The sequence below is a fragment of the Solea senegalensis genome, linkage group LG11, assembly GCF_019176455.1.
Source record: "Solea senegalensis isolate Sse05_10M linkage group LG11, IFAPA_SoseM_1, whole genome shotgun sequence".
NCBI classification, from domain to species: domain Eukaryota; kingdom Metazoa; phylum Chordata; class Actinopteri; order Pleuronectiformes; family Soleidae; genus Solea; species Solea senegalensis.
The window spans coordinates 11370087-11388743 of record NC_058031.1 but is presented as its reverse complement, the minus strand read 5'-3'; the positions used below and the strand labels follow the sequence as shown (position 1 = coordinate 11388743).

The 18657-nt window shown below is 40.0% G+C and overlaps 2 protein-coding genes across 2 annotated transcripts; one reads left to right on the top strand and one right to left on the bottom strand.

Moving 5' to 3' along the window:
• Positions 1-2185: 2185 nt before the first annotated feature.
• On the bottom strand, positions 2186-17971 carry LOC122777492 (transmembrane prolyl 4-hydroxylase-like). Its single transcript, XM_044038783.1, has 9 exons — positions 17265-17971; positions 15773-15854; positions 9899-10095; positions 9234-9324; positions 7243-7405; positions 6935-7120; positions 5081-5171; positions 4755-4878; positions 2186-3896 (listed from the first exon to the last, which is right to left on the bottom strand). The coding sequence occupies exons 1-9, from the start codon at positions 17622-17624 to the stop codon at positions 3682-3684; spliced, it is 1509 nt and encodes a 502-aa protein (XP_043894718.1). The 5' UTR covers positions 17625-17971; the 3' UTR covers positions 2186-3681.
• On the top strand, positions 12726-15716 carry LOC122777493 (secreted frizzled-related protein 5). The gene is made up of 4 exons (XM_044038784.1): positions 12726-13301; positions 14061-14236; positions 14320-14406; positions 15014-15716. Exons 1-4 carry the CDS (start codon positions 12742-12744, stop codon positions 15337-15339), a joined length of 1149 nt encoding a protein of 382 aa, XP_043894719.1. The 5' UTR covers positions 12726-12741; the 3' UTR covers positions 15340-15716.
• Positions 17972-18657: the final 686 nt, after the last annotated feature.

Genomic DNA, 18657 nt, shown 5'->3' with positions numbered 1-18657 from the left:
TCCTCCTCTCGCTCCTGCTGCGGCTGCTGTCGGCCGGCCTGATTGGCTGAAAGCGAGCCAGTGCGGTGCGCAGCATCATCATCATCATCATCATCAGCGGCAGAAGCAGCAGCATCATCATCACGCAGTCAGAATGAGAAGGAGTCACAAGGATGGGTTTATTACGCTGCTGTGCGTCCTTGACCTGAAAGCACACATAACTCACATAGCTGCAGATAAATGGCCACAGCAGGCGAGCGATGCAGCTTTGTTTGGGGTTGTTTGGTCTAGAGGGTGCGTTTCTGTGCAGTGTCAGCAGTTTGCAGTCACTTTCATCCACTTCAAGAGCTACCTAAGGGCACTTTTATTTATTTATTAACCAGTGTGTCTCATGCTCATCCTCTCTCATCGCCCTCACCATCAGTGGGGATGAGCCGATCTGATACTCAGTGATGAGGATCACAAATTGGGGGAAAAGTAAAATCAGATACCCGCTGTAAACCTTACAGGTGCAGTGTGTGACAGTGAGTGTTTCTTGACAAAAGTCCAATATTCTAGCCAAGGGAACTAAGAGGCTGCGTGGTTCCTCCTGGTGAGCCAACTCTGGAGCTGCTGCACTTGAACATGTATTTAGATAACTAAAAAAGGGTTTATCTTCACTTATTTGGTTGTATTTCATTGCATATTTAGCTCACATCTGTTCTATTTTTGTATTTGTTAGTTCACTTGTATACAATGTCTGTTGTTGTGTTTTGTTATTTTTTCAACTCAAGTTCAGTATCACCACACAAAGTACTTCACTTTGAGTATGAAAGTAAAATTTAACACCAGGCCACCTTTGTAATTTCACTGCCCTCTATGGTTAAAAGATGAGTGACATTGGTTTGGTGTAAAAAAAAATTACAATGAATATAATATAATATAATACAATGAATGCAATCTATAATTCTACATTTGTATATCAAGTGCCCAAATCAGATTCTGCTTATCCAGTCCAATAAAGGCTTGAGCCGCCATCTGTGTTGTGGAATGTTACTTTTAAAATTAACTGATTATGTTACGAAAAAGTGACTTATAGTTTTTTATATGGATTCATCTGTCCATTATTTTCTCAATTAAGTCAAAACATGTCAGAATATTGTCGGAACGATGATATCTTGCTCTGTCCAAAAAAATCCATCTGATTTGTGGTTGTCAGTTACTAATCGATAAACTCTTGCCGGAGCAAAGATTTGTTTTTGACCCACAATAACTAATAAAAAAGGTTTATGATTTCTCATTGTGTTCTAGAGCAGAGGCAGTTTATTAACGATTAAACATGTCCTATACAGCCCTATACAGTTTGTGCCAGAAAAATGAGTCAAACACACTGAAAGTTAGTGAACCTAAAACACATCACTGCCCCTTAGGAAGAAAAACAAATGTCTGCAGTGGAAAAATGCTTCAACAAATGTGAGGTAACTGATAATCTTCCTCTGTTGCTTTTAACATTGTGACTCTTTTCCTATTTTATTCCACTCTGTGTTGTATTTGCTTTTTTTTCCTTTTTAATGTGAAGCACTTTGAGCTGCAATCCCTGTATTAAAAGTGCTATAGAAATAAAGTTTGTAATTATTATCATTATTATATGTACTTAAGGCAAAGGGACTTACTTTATGGCGGCTGCCATCTTGCTCCCACTGTGTTTCTAAAGCAGCCTGAATGGTCAAACCAGTAGTGACAGCTTAATACGCAAACAAAGGAGACAGACATCCTTTCTGGTATGTGTAGGCCACCGTAGTTCCGCGAGGCAGCTGGGGGAGGGAGAGGTAAGCAGAGGAGTTCTCTGTTTGTTACAATCTGCAGTCTCACCATTAGATGTCACTAATTCTCACACATTGGGCCTGAATACTTCTGCATATTTACAGTTTTGAGTGGCATGCTGGTGGTTTAGAGTCCACGCAGAATACGCCGTCACCAGTATTTCAGTTCCACTGAAAATGGGCACGTATCGGATTATCTGCGTTGGGACCTGGAGCTAAAAAAAACAGGATGCCAAAAAAGAACAGTTGTAATTGAAACCACAATTAGATCAGGTCTGAGCCAGCTCATGTTTAACAGGTCAGAGCGGCTGGAGCAGCAGCTGTGTTTGATTTTGGGCGACATCTAGTGGACGCTGTCCACACCAACAGCAGGCTTACATGAACGACCCCACAGACACAGACACTGATAATAAAACAACACTTTATACATTTCACATCATAGAACACAAATAGTGACAAATTCAGTGCAACGCCAAGCCATAATAAATACTCCTTCCCTTCATTTCAAGATCACCAAATGGTGTAAATAAATAATAAATAATAAATTACAATAAATACTTTCAGACAATTAAATATGAGTGACACGTGAGGATCAGAAGTACAGAAGATTGAAATAGAAAATAACTCATTTTGAAATACACCTGAGGGACTGGCCTCCCGCAGCCATCATTTAAGTCCAGTTTAGAAAAAGTCCTGTATTTATGCTAAACAACATTTCATAATAAAAGCTCAAGAACTGGAAACAACAGAACAAACAGAGAACAAGCTTTAACTCTCCAACAGTAAATACCACTGACATGACAGATGTCTGAAGTGAAATGAAAGGGCAGGTAAGCAAGCTTATCTTTTACATAACTGCAATCTCTTGCCCCAAAATCCCATTCAAGCATCCACAGATATGTTATTCTGAAGTCATACGTTTAAGGCTCAATTCACTGTAATAGAGAATTCATATACTGCCGCTTCTTCTAAGCATGTCACATATTTTTATGCAATGTTGGCGTCGTTTTTTTAACTGCTCTACTGTGCGGGCGAATCTTGCTAATTTGTTGAAAAACGTTGCTGTTTATTTTAAGTCGAGAACCGGACTTTCTGAGCAAACAGACTAAGGTTCGATTAAGAAGGAGCTGGTGTGAATGCAGCCTAAGAGTTCACTGAACACTTTAAATCCACAGAGATCGAGCAATATATCACAGAACCAGACAGACTGAATATCTGATCCTTAAAATACCCCCGGCTGCTTTTCACCAGTGTGGAAACAGCCAGGGCGGACATTATTCCAACCCTTTCACACCAATAACACGCTTTCAATGCGAGTTACTTTCCCCTTAAATGCCAACCTTGAAGCTGTGACTGTGGATGCAATCTTCACTGTCATGATTCAGTTCCCGATAAACTCCACAAGCGGGAATCTGTTGTCTGTGGGTTTTCCATCACTCGGTATTCTACACTCATTTGGATTGTGTTTTATAGCAGTCCTCCGGGTCTATGGTGATCCAGTAAAATGTTCTCCTATGATTCAGTTCCTGCAAGCCACCGTGGACGTGGGACAAAAGACAATATTACGTCACAAGGACTAAGACAGACTCTATGGACACGAGGATGTGGTAAATATGACCTAAAGGCAAGAAATATTTATCAGAAAGTAAAATGTTAGGAGCTCAGGACATAGATCTGTCATCCAAAATGTGAGTATTTTCACAACCTGTGGATGAAACTATCTGTTGAATGATCCTGCCTACTGTAGCTTTAAGAAATGAGAATTTCATTCAGCAAAATAAAATACACTACCAAATTTACTGAAAGTAGAAAATCCTATTTTATCTTGTGCAATTTGAATTTATAAAACATCTTTCAGGCCTCGCCAGCTTCATACATACAGGACCGGATAGCCTATAGACTATAGATCCTGGTGGAGGTCACTGTGTGAGAGAGGTTGGTAATGCTCCTCCATAACCGACTTAGCTTGATGCCTCTGAGCAACAAGTCTCTGGTAGCGTGCCTGCATCTGATGGTCTGGGTCCACATTGACCCAGCTGTTGGCCGCCCACTTTACCCCACGCCTGACCGGGCAGTCGCCGTGCAGGGAATATTCATCCAGCTCACCTATCCAACCTGGGGGGAGGCACGGGAGAAGGTTAACAGATGAATCCACTGTGTTGTTGCTACCAACAAAGACAGCGGCACAAATACGATGAAAGACAGGGAAACGAAGAGGACAGAAGACAGATATAAGACTACAACAAGTATTAAAGTATAATAAGTATTTTGATAATTTTTTTTAATAAAGTTTTTGTTTTTGTTCGTGGACAGAACATGACATTCAAGAATAACATCATTTACAGGTTTGGTAAACACTGATTTTCTGAGTTTACGGACCTCGGTACTCAATTACTTACTTAGAAGATAATTGACAGATTAATTAATTATGAATCATTAGACGCAGCCCTACAGAAAGATATAAAGGCAGACAGTAAAAACTTAACAAAGTCAATTTCCCTGAGTCCATCATCTGTGTGCAAAGTGACCTTTCACCCCTAATTTCAGATGCTCCTCTCCCACAAGTGATTTCTCTGGAGTGCTGGTGGACCAGTTTATGATGAACCCACGTTTTTAGGATTGTTAAGTCTTTTTAACTGATCTACAGTTTGGCATTGTTCGGCTCGATTCTTGTGTTGGACGTCTCTTCCTGTGACGGCACTCACCGTACAGAGGGGTCCAGGTGGACAGGGCAAGGGGTGAGACGGGACTGAGCCTTAGTTTGGAAACTAACAATTATTTTATTTGAACATTAGAACATTTTCTTGATTAACTGATATGCTATTGTGTCCATAAAATGCAAAGAATGGTAAAAAGATTTTTTCCCAAAACTCAAAATGGACATCTTCAAACGTCTTGTTGATATTTCGCTTACTATCATGGAGGAGACTCAGGACTGTTGAGCCATTATCAACAAGCAAATTGAATCCTTACCTCTTCCATCAGACAGGTGGTTGTACCAGAGAAGTGCGGTCCCAGGAGAAGGTTTTATTCTCAAGTTCCCCCTGCCACACGTCTCCTGTGTGTTGGTCAGGTCAGCTCCATCCTGGACCAATGCCTAAGACGTGCAAAACATCTGTCAACACTTTGTGTCTGATGATTTTGTTCTGGCACACGTTGATCACTGAGGTGTCAGATTCCTTGTCACGAGTCATCACAGTGGCTTAATCTCATCAGCAACATTCAGGTCATGTCGCGTTGTCATCATTTCACAGAGGCAGTGTTACGAACAGGTCTGTGGGTTGTAAACACACACTCACCTGCTCGTCATAGGTACGATTGTCTGCCACAGGGAAGGTTGTCTCTCCACCTTCCTCTGCAGAGTTGAGGTAGAACAACACAGTAAGATACCTGGAAAACAAATTCAGAATCGATCGTTATGGGGGGTTTTTTATGACGATTTTTATGCCCATATATTTACCCAATTTCCTTTTTTTCCTCCATCTGATAAAACACAACAGTGTAATTATCAAACAATACAAATGAACTGCTTAACTTGCGTACCCAGTTATTGGACAACACTAATGGTCTCTCTACACTTTTTTGTCTGCACACTAGTGGAATTATATGCAATATTTTTGATAAAAAATAATGTATAATCTAAATATTAAAAAAAAACAATCTAAAAAATGAACTTTTGGAATGAACAAATAATGTTTTTTTGTGACTTAGTAACACATTCAAAAAAAAGCATAATTTGAAAGAATTGACAATTATTATTCAATATCGTCCAGATTAATGTCTACCTCTCTTAGAGACTGACAGCAAAATTTTAATTTGAAACTACAAGGAAGAGAAACATAGAAATTGATTAAACTATCAGTTATTCAACTTATCTAATGACTCATTTCTTGATTTGTGATTGTGTCCCCATTATTCAGTTAATATAACTAGGGCTGAATTTTTTTTTTTTTCCAATTAGTCACAACAAATTAAAAGAAAGAATAAAACACACAGCTGTATTAATTATCTCGAGTTGAAGGCTACATCTGTCATATACTCTGTACTCATCTCACATAAACCATTCCGTAGATTAAATATGTTACAACTCAATTATTAATGTGCTCCAACCCACAGAAAATAAACCATCATGTGTTGCTTAACTGCCTCCATGTTCATCACCGCCAAGTCAACGAGCGTATGTTCTCCACTGTTGAACATTAAAGTACTATCTGCACTGCAAAGATGTCTGGACAGCTCAGTTTTAACCACTCAGCTTAAGTAGCACAGGCCATCAGCACAGCACCTCTTACCACAGACTGGTGCAAGAGAACAGAGATAACAGGAGAATAACGTGAACATTCACCTGATTTCATTGGTTTATTATTGAGTTTTTATAGCATTTATTTATTATCATGCACCTACACCTAAATTTCGCATCGGCATTGTTTTTATAATTAATTATAATATAACCAATTATATTGTCTAATGCAAGCCCTGCAGGGAAAATGCGTGGTTATGAAGAAATATATTAATATTATATAACCTATTATATTATAACCTTCATGACCACTTATCTTGTTGGAGAACTATTATTATGAAATTGTGAATGCGTATATTGTTACATGCTATGCGCTCGTCTTTGTATCTCTTTTTGTTGGAGTCTTGTCCCTTATGGGATGGGCACTGTTGAGAGCATGACACTTAATAAACAAAACAAATAAACCACTCAATCCAATCAACTATTCAGACCTGATGGAACCGGATGGAACGGGTCAGTACAGGTTTGGATAAATATTATGTGTTTGTTCAGAATGGATGGGTTGGCAGGGTACGTGTGTAGCACCTTATACTATATTTTTTATTTCAAATCTATGTGATATTTTGAGGGTCATCTATGATATGAAGTGTCTCTACATACAAAGAAAATTAGCCGTAACCTTGATAACAGTTATGTATCAAGAACAGGGAAACACAAACTTTAGAGCAGCTAGACTGCAAAAATGTATTATTATACATGGTCATGATAAATGGAAGAAATTATTACAATTATTATTATTATTATGCATCTAAGACCTGGTGGCTACACAGGACTCAGTGGCTGCCCCAGCTGAGCTCACTGTGAGATGATTCAACATGTTTGTGTGAGTTAAGAGTATCTGAAGAGTTCATACCTGCAGGAGACCTCTGTGAGCGCAGACGTGTTTCCCGCCAGGCGTGTGTGCGCGCAGCTCGTCTCTAAATGCGAATGGCTGCTGTCATGGTGGGCGTCACTGAAGTCTCCCTGTTCATAGCGAATCACCTGCAGAGGCTCACTCAGTTCCACCAATGATGAGGGCAAACGTGTCAGAGTGATGACTCTGGGGAAAAAAAAAGAAAAAAAGTTAATGACAGATAAACATAATATCATCAAATATGAGCGTAAAAAAATAAGGGCATGTTATATGTGTGTGTGTGTGTGTGTGTGTGTGGGTATGTTAACCTGTTCCTGAGTGTTTGCAGTATGTGGTGAGATCCTGATCCTTGGTAAAGCCACGTGTGTTTGCTTCTCTGTTTGAAGTGACTCTGGAGCTTCCCACTTCGTTGCTGTCCCGGGCCTTGTGACACATCATAGACATGCCTAAAGTCCTCCAAGGTCAGAAAACCTGTCGGGCACACATAAACACACACACACAAATCCAATATAAGAATATTACATACCATCATATCATCATTATAATAATATTAATAGCAGCAACCACACACAGAGCTGGAGTCAGTGAGGTTGTGTTTTTGCTAAAGTCCTGGTATAGTATGGTTCAGTTTGGTGCATCACTCAATTATTTGTGTTTTATTTGTCAAGACAACAAAATAACTAATCCCACTACTAAACTACTAAGCTGTAAGGCTGCAGTGATTATTTATTTAGATATACTTTTTGTATTATCGATTAAACAGCTTGAATGTTTGTTTTTTTTAATAATAAAAATAAATTCTCCTTCTAAAAGTGTGAATATTTTCAGGCTTCTTTGCTCCATATAACAAAAGGTTTGGAAAACACTGATCAACGTTTTCCGCCAAAACAACCAATCGATTAATCGAGAAAATAATCCACAGATGACCGCCGCCTTTCCCCTTATGCCAGCTGGGGTCGACTCCAGCTCCCTGTGACCCTCATGTGGAGGATAAAGCTGTAGACAATGAATGAATGAATGAATAAACGACAGATTAATGCTCAACACATGACTCATGACACATGTTAAAAGGCCATTGTTGCACATGATATTTCGGATTTTTGGATGTAATTTGTAGTTTCTCAGTGTTTTAGACCAGTATATCACATATTAGTGATAAAAGTATCAAACTGGCTCATCCCTACAATGAAACCCTGTGACTCATGATTATTGCTGTACTGAATTGTTTGACAATGTAGTGGCCGGTAAGTTATGACAGCTCCCATCTTTGTTTTCTACCATTCCTTTCCTCTTTATTAAAATCCCCAATTACTCTCAGTTGAATGACCGTTTGGCCCTCAACTGCAACAATAGCTATGGGGTGCCAGTGAAGAAGTGACTGGGGAGGAGGGGGTTCATTAACAACAGAGTGTGTGTGTGTGTGTGTGTGTGTGTGTGTGTGGATGGGGGGTTGGGGCGAAAGTTTGGAGAATAATCAGCCTGTAATGAGTAGTGAGGAGGCACATCCGGACTGGGATGTGTACAACAAAACTCTTCCAGCCTGGTCACTCACAAAGACTTTCACAGCCACCAATCAGCCGCTCCAGAACGCATGCACGCCTAATATACACAGATAATTGTTTACATATCTGATTCTAACAGACTCACGAATGACTGAATGGACTGACAAAACTGAACCGATCAACTGAAGTGGCCTTTTGCAAGTTTCTTGGATTTCCTTGTATATATACACAGTCATTTGCAAAGGTCACAGGTCACCACCAGCTTTGTTTCTTCTGTCAAATTCTGTGATCGTTTGGATCAGAATCATGTGACTGAGTTTAACTCATACGGTGCGTGTATGTAATGCTCAAACCTGGTGTAATAGACCTTTGTCACAGCAGATATTTGTCAACATTAAAGAGCAGGACAAATAGATTTTTACCAGGAACATTAATTCAAGGTTCCACTCCAGGTTTAAGAGAGCCAGGGTCATGCTATTGTTCAAGTGTAGGTCACACTTATGACGCTTTTCCACGACCAGGTTCCAGGCGAGCTGAGCCGATACTATGCTAATATACTATAACTTTTCTGCTCATTCCTGAAACCTCCAGAGAATGTCCAGCCTACATTTGAACAACAGTTCAGAGTTGTTGTTGTTACACATTAGACCTTTAAAGTGAAAAACCTAAATCAGGAATAGGAGATGAATTCCTCAACCTATTTTCTTTCAAGCTGCGGTCAGTCTCTCCAAGAATTGACGGAATCAGGCAGAAGACCCTAAAATACACTGACACTGATGAAACCCGTAAACACAGACCTGTTGGACGAACCTCCAGACCAGTGAGTATCTGCCGCAAGTTGTCTGGGCTCAACCAAGTTCCATCCCGAGAACGTGAGTGACTCACAATCTGCAGGAAAGAGTAGAGTAGGTTTCTCAAACTCACAGAAAAACAATAAACAAAATACGATGTCACAATGAATCCAGGTTTCTTTGCATGTGCATTTGTTGATAACATCATAACACGATATATTAATTGATATGGCAGTCCACGGCCAAGTGGAAGGGAAGTGGGATTGTAAACTGTAACTGAAACTGTATTGGTCATGATTCTAGTTACCTCAGCCTAAGAGGTTATGTTTTCATTGGTATCTGTTAGCAACTTCCTGTCGACATTTTTGACGTATCAATAGGATTTTATAGGAATAGGAAGTAAAGTGATCGCCCAAGTATGTTTCCATTCAATTTGTTATGTGTATGCAGGATCAGACACTCCACCCTGAGACTAAGTTTCACCAGGATCCGATCCAGATTACGGATTAGGCAGCAATTTAATGTGAAGTCTTGTTCAACAAGTTCTTATCTTAACAGAGCAGGATGAATTATGTCACGCTTATGTAAGATGGTAACAAGCTATAAGTAGATAAAGTTCTCTATGTGCTCTCTGAGTGCTCTTGTTCACCATTTGTTTTTGTTTTTATTACCTCCTGCTTCTGCAGTAGCCCGTCCTGGTTCAGGTCCAACAGGCTGAAAACCTCCTCTGTGCTGATAGAAAGTAACGGCTGGTTTGAGTCCTCTCTTCCCGGGCTGGGTGATGGAGTCTGGCTCTCCATCAGACCCTTGAGTTGAGCGAGCTGCACCACAACGCGACACTCCTCCTCTGACAGGAAGCCAGGGATCTCTGGTGAACATTGATGAAAGACAACAGTGGTGAATATAGAACTGTGAGATGTGTGATGTGTATATGTTTTAAATAACATGCATTTGATTGGGCGTACAAATGTTTATCATATGGGTCCTAAGGGGTTTTTCTAAACCGGGTAACAGGGGTGCTGCACAATCTTACTTTTCTCTCTAACCAAAATACTGACTAAGTGTTGGATGCTATTCATTGCTACTTTGCAAAGGAGTATGGTCTGATCACAACATTAGTTTTTCCCATTTTAAGTTATATGGAGTCTTGAGGACAGACTGAAAAATATATAAAACGAGGCGAGGAGAGGTCCATGATCAGAGGATACTGGGATGGAGAGGCAAAGCTTAATCAACCACAAGCAAAATGAGGGTTTACTAAAAGATTAGCTGACCCACACATTCCCCCGTTAGGATTATGTAGGTGGATTGGGTAACGTCGACAGCTAATTGATGGGAAAGAAAGAAAGTTGAATTTGTGTAAGGACAAAAATGTGACCATCCAGGTGCACAGCTCATGTGCACACCAGTGTAAACGGGACATTTGTGTTCAGGGACTATCACTAACAAGAAACGACAACAATGAAAAGTTATTTCTTCTATTAGACACCGTTAACTGAAACTGAAAGTAAGTGTTACGGTAACAGAACCTTGAGGTAACAGCTCATAGTCAAATCACTGCCTTATTTTTTTCCATCCAGACTAAAAGACAGTTTAAGTTTAAGTTTTAAAAATACAGAGCATTGCCTGCTCTGATCTGGGCCAGAGTCACTCATGTCTGTGAGGTTACTTGACATTCATTGAAACACTTTCACATGTTAAAAGGTCTTCAAGTGGAATAAAACATCCCAGTCAACAGTGTTGGTTTGATCTGTCTGATGTGGGATTGGATTACTTTTTGATTGCCAATCAAAACCTCTCAAGGTGATGGAACAGATACGTTGATCAGTGGGTACTAAGTAGGACAATTACATTCAAAAAGGTAGGACAATGAAATCCCTCATTCATTAAATGACTAATATATAAAAAAATAGTAAAGGGATTTATATCAGATTACAATAGGGCTGGGAAATATATTGATATTATATCTACATGGTCTTAGACTTCATAGATGATCATCAAATGGTGATAAAGTATGACCAGGATGGTTTTTCCTGGTTTTAAAGGCTGTTGTATTGATAATTCACATATTTATTATATTAAATACATTAGTAAAAACACACAAAATAAAAGAAATATTAAAAATAAATCCAGGTATCATCATTATAAGCCCTATCGCCAAAGCCTTACCTTTAAGCGTGACAAAAATATAGATATATATCGATATTGAATTATATAAGAACATTTTTTTTCCCTTATCGTCCGCAGCCCCAATTACAAGTGTAAAAAGGGAGCTACGGTTCATATCTTTTTGGTAAACTTTATTACCTCTGATTGTTGCAATTAGTAAGTGTTAAAGCACAGGAAGTCGACTAATGTTCCACACTAAACACAAACTCTATATAATGAGTAGATGCTATTCTATTCCACCAGTCCCCAGTGAGTCATTTGTGGTATTGTCTATAGCCCACATGCCACTAGAGGTTTTAATGAGACGGCGGTCGTCTAAGGAAGGTAGAGACAGTGCAGGCCCATGGGATGCAGTAATTGTGGATATCAATTACTGCAAAGTTGAGTCAGAAAACTAGAACATTGTGATAGCCATGTTTAGGAAATTGTTTCTTAAACACATCTATTGACTTATTAAGACCCCAATAGTGAAGGTGTGGTCCCCTCCCGGTGATCCATCAAAGTGTTTTGATCATTACTCCTCTTAATAAATGGCTTCCGGCAGGTTGCCCTCCCTGTTCAGTAGTAGTTTGTCGGACTGTACCCACTTGGTTAATCCCTATTGTTCAGTCAGGCCTCATTAACCTGGATAAGTGATATGAATAAAGGGGACACTCTCACTCTCGTTCCCGCTCTCTCTCCCTTTCTCTTTCTCCCCTGGAAAGGAAGTGACCTGCTTGTTTGAACAGGAATCAGGCCACTGCGACACAGTAAGTCTACATCAATTTTATTTCGGGTCCTGAGTACACGTCACCACACACAAAAAAACACAACACGTCCTGTCACTTTGAGATGTTTTCTGCATGTTGATTATTTTCTCAATGCACTGGCCTCTCCCTAGGGGCGGCTTAATTGTCTTCTTAATATTATGAGCACCTTCCGTCTCATGACGAGGACATTTTTTCCTTCTTAGCAGCAGGGACGGACAAAAAACAAGTCAGGGAGGAAACAGGGCTGTGAATTTTGAGGATTTCACTACATGGGGGCCAGTCACTTCCTTGGTTCAAGCTGTGGGGGTGGAAATGGCAGAAATCCAGAAGGATCCAAATACCAACTCACCACATTGGTGAACTTGAGCTCTTTCAAACATGCTTAACTCTGCATCTCTAGTGATTCTTCAATGTGCCCCCACCCTTTGCTTCTCCACACCTCCCTTTACCGCCTTTCCTATGCAAATGCAATCACTGCCCACTATAAATACACCTTTTCTGCCATCCGCTTGTCCCCAGCACTGTCACACAGAAGACTTAAGGAAAAACAACAACAACTCAAAAAACACACTACAGGATTTCCCCTTTTTTCCAGGATGACCTCAGAGCTCTGTCCTCATTTCAGCTCCATTAAGTCTTTCCATTCAGCCTCTGTGCTAATTCTCCTTCTGCTTGCTGGACCTGGAAGCACATTGGGCCCCGGCGCTCACAGAGTGAGGGCAGGGCTTGAGGGACGAGCTAGAGCCGAGGGGAGGATAAGAGCTGGGGTGAAAGACCCGAGCCGGGACAAGGCAATTACTGAGGGCAACACTGAAACTGGATTTGGAAATACTCATGTTTCTGGAGGAGCAGGAGAAGATGGCGAGGTGTGGCGGGACCCTGGTACTACTACTGGATTCAGGTCTGTGCTTTCTGTAGGAGACGGTGGCCTGTGGGAGCCCCGCAGTTCCTCTCGCTGTGTGCCCGTCCCGCCTGGCATGGCCTTGTGCCAAAACATTGGTTATGACTCTATGAGGATGCCCAACCTGCTGGGCCATGACTCTCCAGCCGAGGCTGTACATCAGAGTGCCAGCTGGTTGCCACTGCTAGCCAGAGAGTGCCACCCTGACGCTCGCATCTTTCTCTGCTCTCTCTTTGCACCCATCTGTCTAGACAGGTAAGTTTGCTTATACTGGCTTTTTATTTACCTGTTAACATAATTGTCAAACCTTGTAAGTCAAAATTAGACCCTTTTTTGGTTGTTGTTGTTTTGTTTTGTTTTTTCTTAAATCATTGAATGGAAGCATATTAAATATGTTTCCAAGAGGGGCTATATGTGATGATATGATACTTAGCATCAGTATCGTTCCAACACTGGTCAAAATCACTGGATCTGATAGCGGAAAGAGAACAATATTAAGTCTGATACATTCCAAAATCCTATGTATAAAGTGTAAAATAAAAATCAGTAACAGCATTTTAGCCGAGTCATGTTTTGGGCTCAAACTGCGTGAAATGGATAGCACAAATATTCAGTCAACTGCTTTGTAGTTTATAAGGTCTGTGTCAGACCCTGATGCTGTTAGACTACACAAGAAGCACTGCTCCCAGTAGACCACATGTAACATGTTACACTGTCATTTCACATAATAATATCTCAAGCGAAATCCTTGCATCTGATTACTATTTTATAATAGTCAATATACTCTATATTGTACATGTGAAAAAGCATGTATTTATTACCTTTAATTTTAGCATATTTGCTGCTCTGACGGCGGACATTTCTCACCATTGTGGGAATAATAAAGGATTATCTTGTCTTCTGAGAAAAAGCAACCAAATGTCATTGCTTGTCCTCCATCACTTCATTATTGATTTAAATCCCTTTCCTCTATCCGGCGCTGACCCTGTTTCCTCTCCATCTCCTCTCGGTCAGGTTTATATCACCCTGCAGGAGTTTGTGTGAATCTGTACGGGACAGCTGTGCGCCAATCATGAGTTGCTATGGCTACCCCTGGCCAGAAATACTGCGCTGTGACCAGTATCCTGCAGACCATCTCATGTGCATCTCCTCCATCACCAACACCACTGTGAACACTGGTGGGCACAGAGGTGAGACACTGACATCGCACATGCACATGATGCGGCTGACTTCATTTAAACAATAGACTGAATAAGTGGTTTGAATATTTCAGTGCCTGTGGCGAGCTGCCGTGACTGTGAACTGGAGGTGGCCTCCTCTTCTAAAGATACACTGGAGACTTTTTGTAGGAGTGATTTTGGTAAGTATCAGCATTCCTCCACCTCATTTCATGACATATGTTCCTAATTTATTTATTACAGAAGATAGTAGACAAAAGGCCTCTGCTCCACAAATAGGTTGTATTAAATCAAATATATCTTACTATCCCCACAGGGACATTGTTTACCGTGCAAAAATGCTACAGCAGCTGTAGCACAAGAAACATTATGACAAGGGCAACAAATGGCCTACAAAGGACATATAATTCACAGAATATAAATTACACAGAATAAAAAAAATGAATTAATATTGCACCTGCCCTTAGGCAACCATTAGTTGTGATGTTTTAGCAATGCTATAATGACCATATAAGATCATTTCTCAACTTATTTATTAAAATACAACAGGAAACTATGTAACGATGTATGCAGTATTAAAAATGCACACCACCATCAGATCATTTAATTTTCAATTCAAATTTTCCATGTAATTTCACTAAGAACAAATCTTTAAAATAAAGACATTTTGCACATATAAACATATATAACTACTAATTTAGAGTAATCACATGTGCCAGTCAAACTGCAGAACCTTCCAAAAAAGATGACATCAATCATGCCTTGTCTGTGTCTCTGCCCTCTTTCCAGTTGTGAAACTGCGTCTAAAGCGTCTCAAGAACAGTCCAGCGAGTCTGTCTCAGTACTCGCTGGCTGCCAAACTGCAGGTCCTGAAGCACGGACCTCTGGTAGGAGGGCAGATCCGCTCCCAAATTGAGCTGTGGCTAGAGAGGGATGCCACGTGTGTGAGGAACATGACACGGCACCACTCTCAGGGCGGTACCTTCCTAGTGACAGGTACAGTGCAAGGGGAGAGGCTGGTGGCCAACAAGGCTTACGTCTGGCAGAGACGGGACAAGAAACTGATGGGAGCTGTGCGCAAATGGAAACATCACCGGTGCAGGAGTTATGATTAGGTGTTTATTCCTACAAATTTTTGAAAAAACTGAATTGTGAAACCAGCATTGAGCAGCTGTGGTTTAGAGATGCATAGATTTAGAAAAATAGAATGTAACCCTGAGCCAATAACTGTAAATAATATTTGGAGTAATCTTTTCACAAAGGAGCTTAAGTATACTGTAGGGCTGCAACATTTACTTGATTTTCTGATTATTAACTGATTACCAAGTTAATCGTCAACTTTTTTGACAATCAATCTGAACACTTCTGGGTTTTTGTTGTGTTTTTTCTCTTCGAAAATGTACATAAAGTATCTGTGAATTTTAAATAAATACTGATGGTCTATATTTGTATGACTTTGAGAGGAATTAAATGGAGCGCCGTGAAGACTGAAGAAAAGCCGTTTATTCATAAACAGCAGATCGTAGCCAGAGACGACACTGTACTCACCAAATAGAAGCGGTTTCAAGCTTAGCGTCACCATTGCATGTGTTCTGCCCGGCACCAAGGAAACGTGCTGAACATGTCCCACCTGCAGATGCACAGGAGACGTTATCAATACTCTCACCACACAAGGATTTAGTAATGAAGTATTTACTATGTTTACATGGTACAGATACTTGGGCTGGGCTATATATGAAGATATCATTATCATGTTGGCCACACGGGGGAATAAAACCTTTCTGTGTAAAGTGTGCGTGTTCTCCCCATGTGGATCCGTTTTCCTCCCGGTGTGCATGTGAATGTGAATGGTAGTTCATCTCTATATGTTGGCCCTGCGATGGACTGGCGACCTGTCCAGTGTTTACCCCGCCCTTTTGACGTATGTCAGCTGGTAAACTGCCATGCAAACAGCACTTTCTGATTACTTTAATGGTAATATTCAAGATTCAAGATTCAAGATGTACAAGTACACCCCCAGTGAAATGACTTTGCAACAAGCCCCACTGTGCAACAGTGTCGAAACAAGTTTTACAAAATAAGTAGCTATATTATATTATTTACATAAGCTAAAGTACACAAGAATAAAATACAATAAAATAAGAATAAAATACAGAATGGAATGTACAGCAATGATTGAAATAACAATGATCTGTGGAGTATTCCCATCTTTGTATAGCTTGATTTTATTAACACTATCAATAACTTGATTGATGTGAATTTTGCATTATTGAGGTAATCCCTTTGTCTCCTGGTCCCAACAGTGCTCCCTGCTGATACTAATCCTCCATGCAATATTCTTTCACTGATTTATTTATTTAAACCAGAGGTCTCAGACTCTAAGCCTCCCAATCATTTTAATGTGGGCTGCCTCATAAATGTCTGCTTATGACACTTAAAATTTAAATTTGCATCATTATTCTGTTTATCATTATAATTATTGTGAACTACATATATATTTCCGTATCAAAACAAACACTTTTATTTTGAAATTGTGCAAAAATATTTTTGTTGTTGCTATGACATGATGGAATATTGTGACATAAAGGCCCCTGGGCCATATGTGATTGAGACTCTTATTTATGGATCACCCTATTGATACTTGGTAACACACTGCAGTTTTAACCACTGAGTAAAAACAGCATATACCAAAATCAGACCAAAAGTAAAATTACCACTCATGGTGTAAACAAAAAAAACACAAGACAATGGATAAAACGTGGAACACACGTTGATGGTTGGTTGAGTAATTGGTTCATTAAAGCCCTATAATGAATAAAGGGAGGAGAATAATTATAAAATGTGAACTGATAATAAAGAATACAAATATTTGTGCAAATATTCAAATAAATAATTAGTATTTGTATACAAATATAATGTAATAGTGGAATATTACAAAATACTATAAGTGGAAGCAGCATACGTGGTTGATACTTTGTTGTTAGTGCATTCTCGTATTTAATTGGCCAACCTGTAAAAGAAATGATGCCAATTTTCTTACCCGTATTCCCTCAATACGAGACAGACTGAAAGTTTGACTGTGCTCCTCCACATGTAGCTGCCTGGCAGCTGGAGCAGAGGGACGGGGCAGAGAGCTGCCACCCTGGCTCACTGCTGCTGACGAGGCCGTGTCTCCGCTCACCAGATCCCCGGCACCGTTATTGTAGTGCACGTAGAGCAGCAGGGCGATGACATTCAGGATATACACATGGAAGAAGACCATGACCACGACGAAATAAGCCCGAGAGCAGACACTACTCCTCTGGATGTTGAGTCGAGTGGAGCGACGAGAGGAAGATGGTTTCTTGCCGCTGACGAGCGGTTCTTCCTGCTCCATTACATTTTCTTCAGTGTCTTCCATTTTATCTCACTAAAACAACTGTAAATAAACCGCAGCGTAAACCTGGAAACGCCTGTCAATTACTGTGTAACGTCAATGTCTATCACTTTACGACTGCCTGATTACGTTAGCCAAATATTAAGCTAGCCAAGGGACAAACATCCCTGCGAAAGTCTGGTCTTTTCGAAAAACGCCGTCGCTGTCATTCCTGTTTTTAGGCAAATAAGTAAAGCAGCGATGAACGGGAAAATGGTGCAAGCCGCCAGTCGATAAATTAATAAATGTAACATCGTTGCCCGAGACTCATAATCTCCTATTAGCTAGCTGGGCTATGGAGCGCTGCCCCTGACAACCTCCCTAACAACAAGCCTGACGCCAACAGCTAACGACTGCAGAGGAAGTGCTGTTTTCACGTTCAGCAAACCCTCAGCGCCCCCTGGCGGTCAACGCCAAGAAAAGCTTTTTCTTCACTCAGAATTCAGTTCCTTCAATCATTTGTGTATACCTATATGTGTGTGTGTGTGTGTGTGTACATACATATACATACATATATATATATATATATATATATATATATATATATATATATATATATATCATTTATATCAAAAGACAGGCAATCAAACTGTTCATACAAACATAACAACATAATTAGCCAGAGAAGACTCCAAACCAAGATAGAAGGTGTTCCATCAAATATCCATTCAGTTTATTGATTTTGCACATCCCTTTGAACCCATTTAATAATGAACATGATTTCAGATCACTATGGAGGTTGTCCTGTGAGTGTAATACAGTGATATTTGGTCCTAATTTGCACCAATTGCTTGTTAAATGAGCCTGTTCCTCTTGGGTCATACTGTTTTTCCCTCAGTTTAGCATCTTTTTGATACAGCTTGTGTAATAAAGGTAATAGTTCATTTAATGTTTTGTTTTTTTAATGAAAAGTAATCCTAAGTTATTTGTTTTCCTCTTTAACTGGTTTTATGTATAATTGCTGTGTCTCTTTTTGAAGGTTAGAGACTGTTTTGAAAAGACAGTCATTACTGTGAAT

Bases quoted from the DNA above. Each gene is read 5' to 3' on its own strand.
- LOC122777493 (XM_044038784.1), top strand. From the start codon at position 12,742: ATGACCTCAGAGCTCTGTCCTCATTTCAGCTCCATTAAGTCTTTCCAT. The intron at 13,302-14,060 runs GTAAGTTTGCTT...CCTCTCGGTCAG, and splicing joins GCACCCATCTGTCTAGACAG to GTTTATATCACCCTGCAGGA. The intron at 14,237-14,319 runs GTGAGACACTGA...TGAATATTTCAG, and splicing joins GAACACTGGTGGGCACAGAG to TGCCTGTGGCGAGCTGCCGT.
- LOC122777492 (XM_044038783.1), bottom strand. From the start codon at position 17,624: ATGGAAGACACTGAAGAAAATGTAATGGAGCAGGAAGAACCGCTCGTC. The intron at 9,325-9,898 runs GTAATAAAAACA...TCTTTCCTGCAG, and splicing joins GGCTACTGCAGAAGCAGGAG to ATTGTGAGTCACTCACGTTC. The intron at 7,406-9,233 runs GTCTGTGTTTAC...TGTGCCCGACAG, and splicing joins TCTGGAGGTTCGTCCAACAG to GTTTTCTGACCTTGGAGGAC.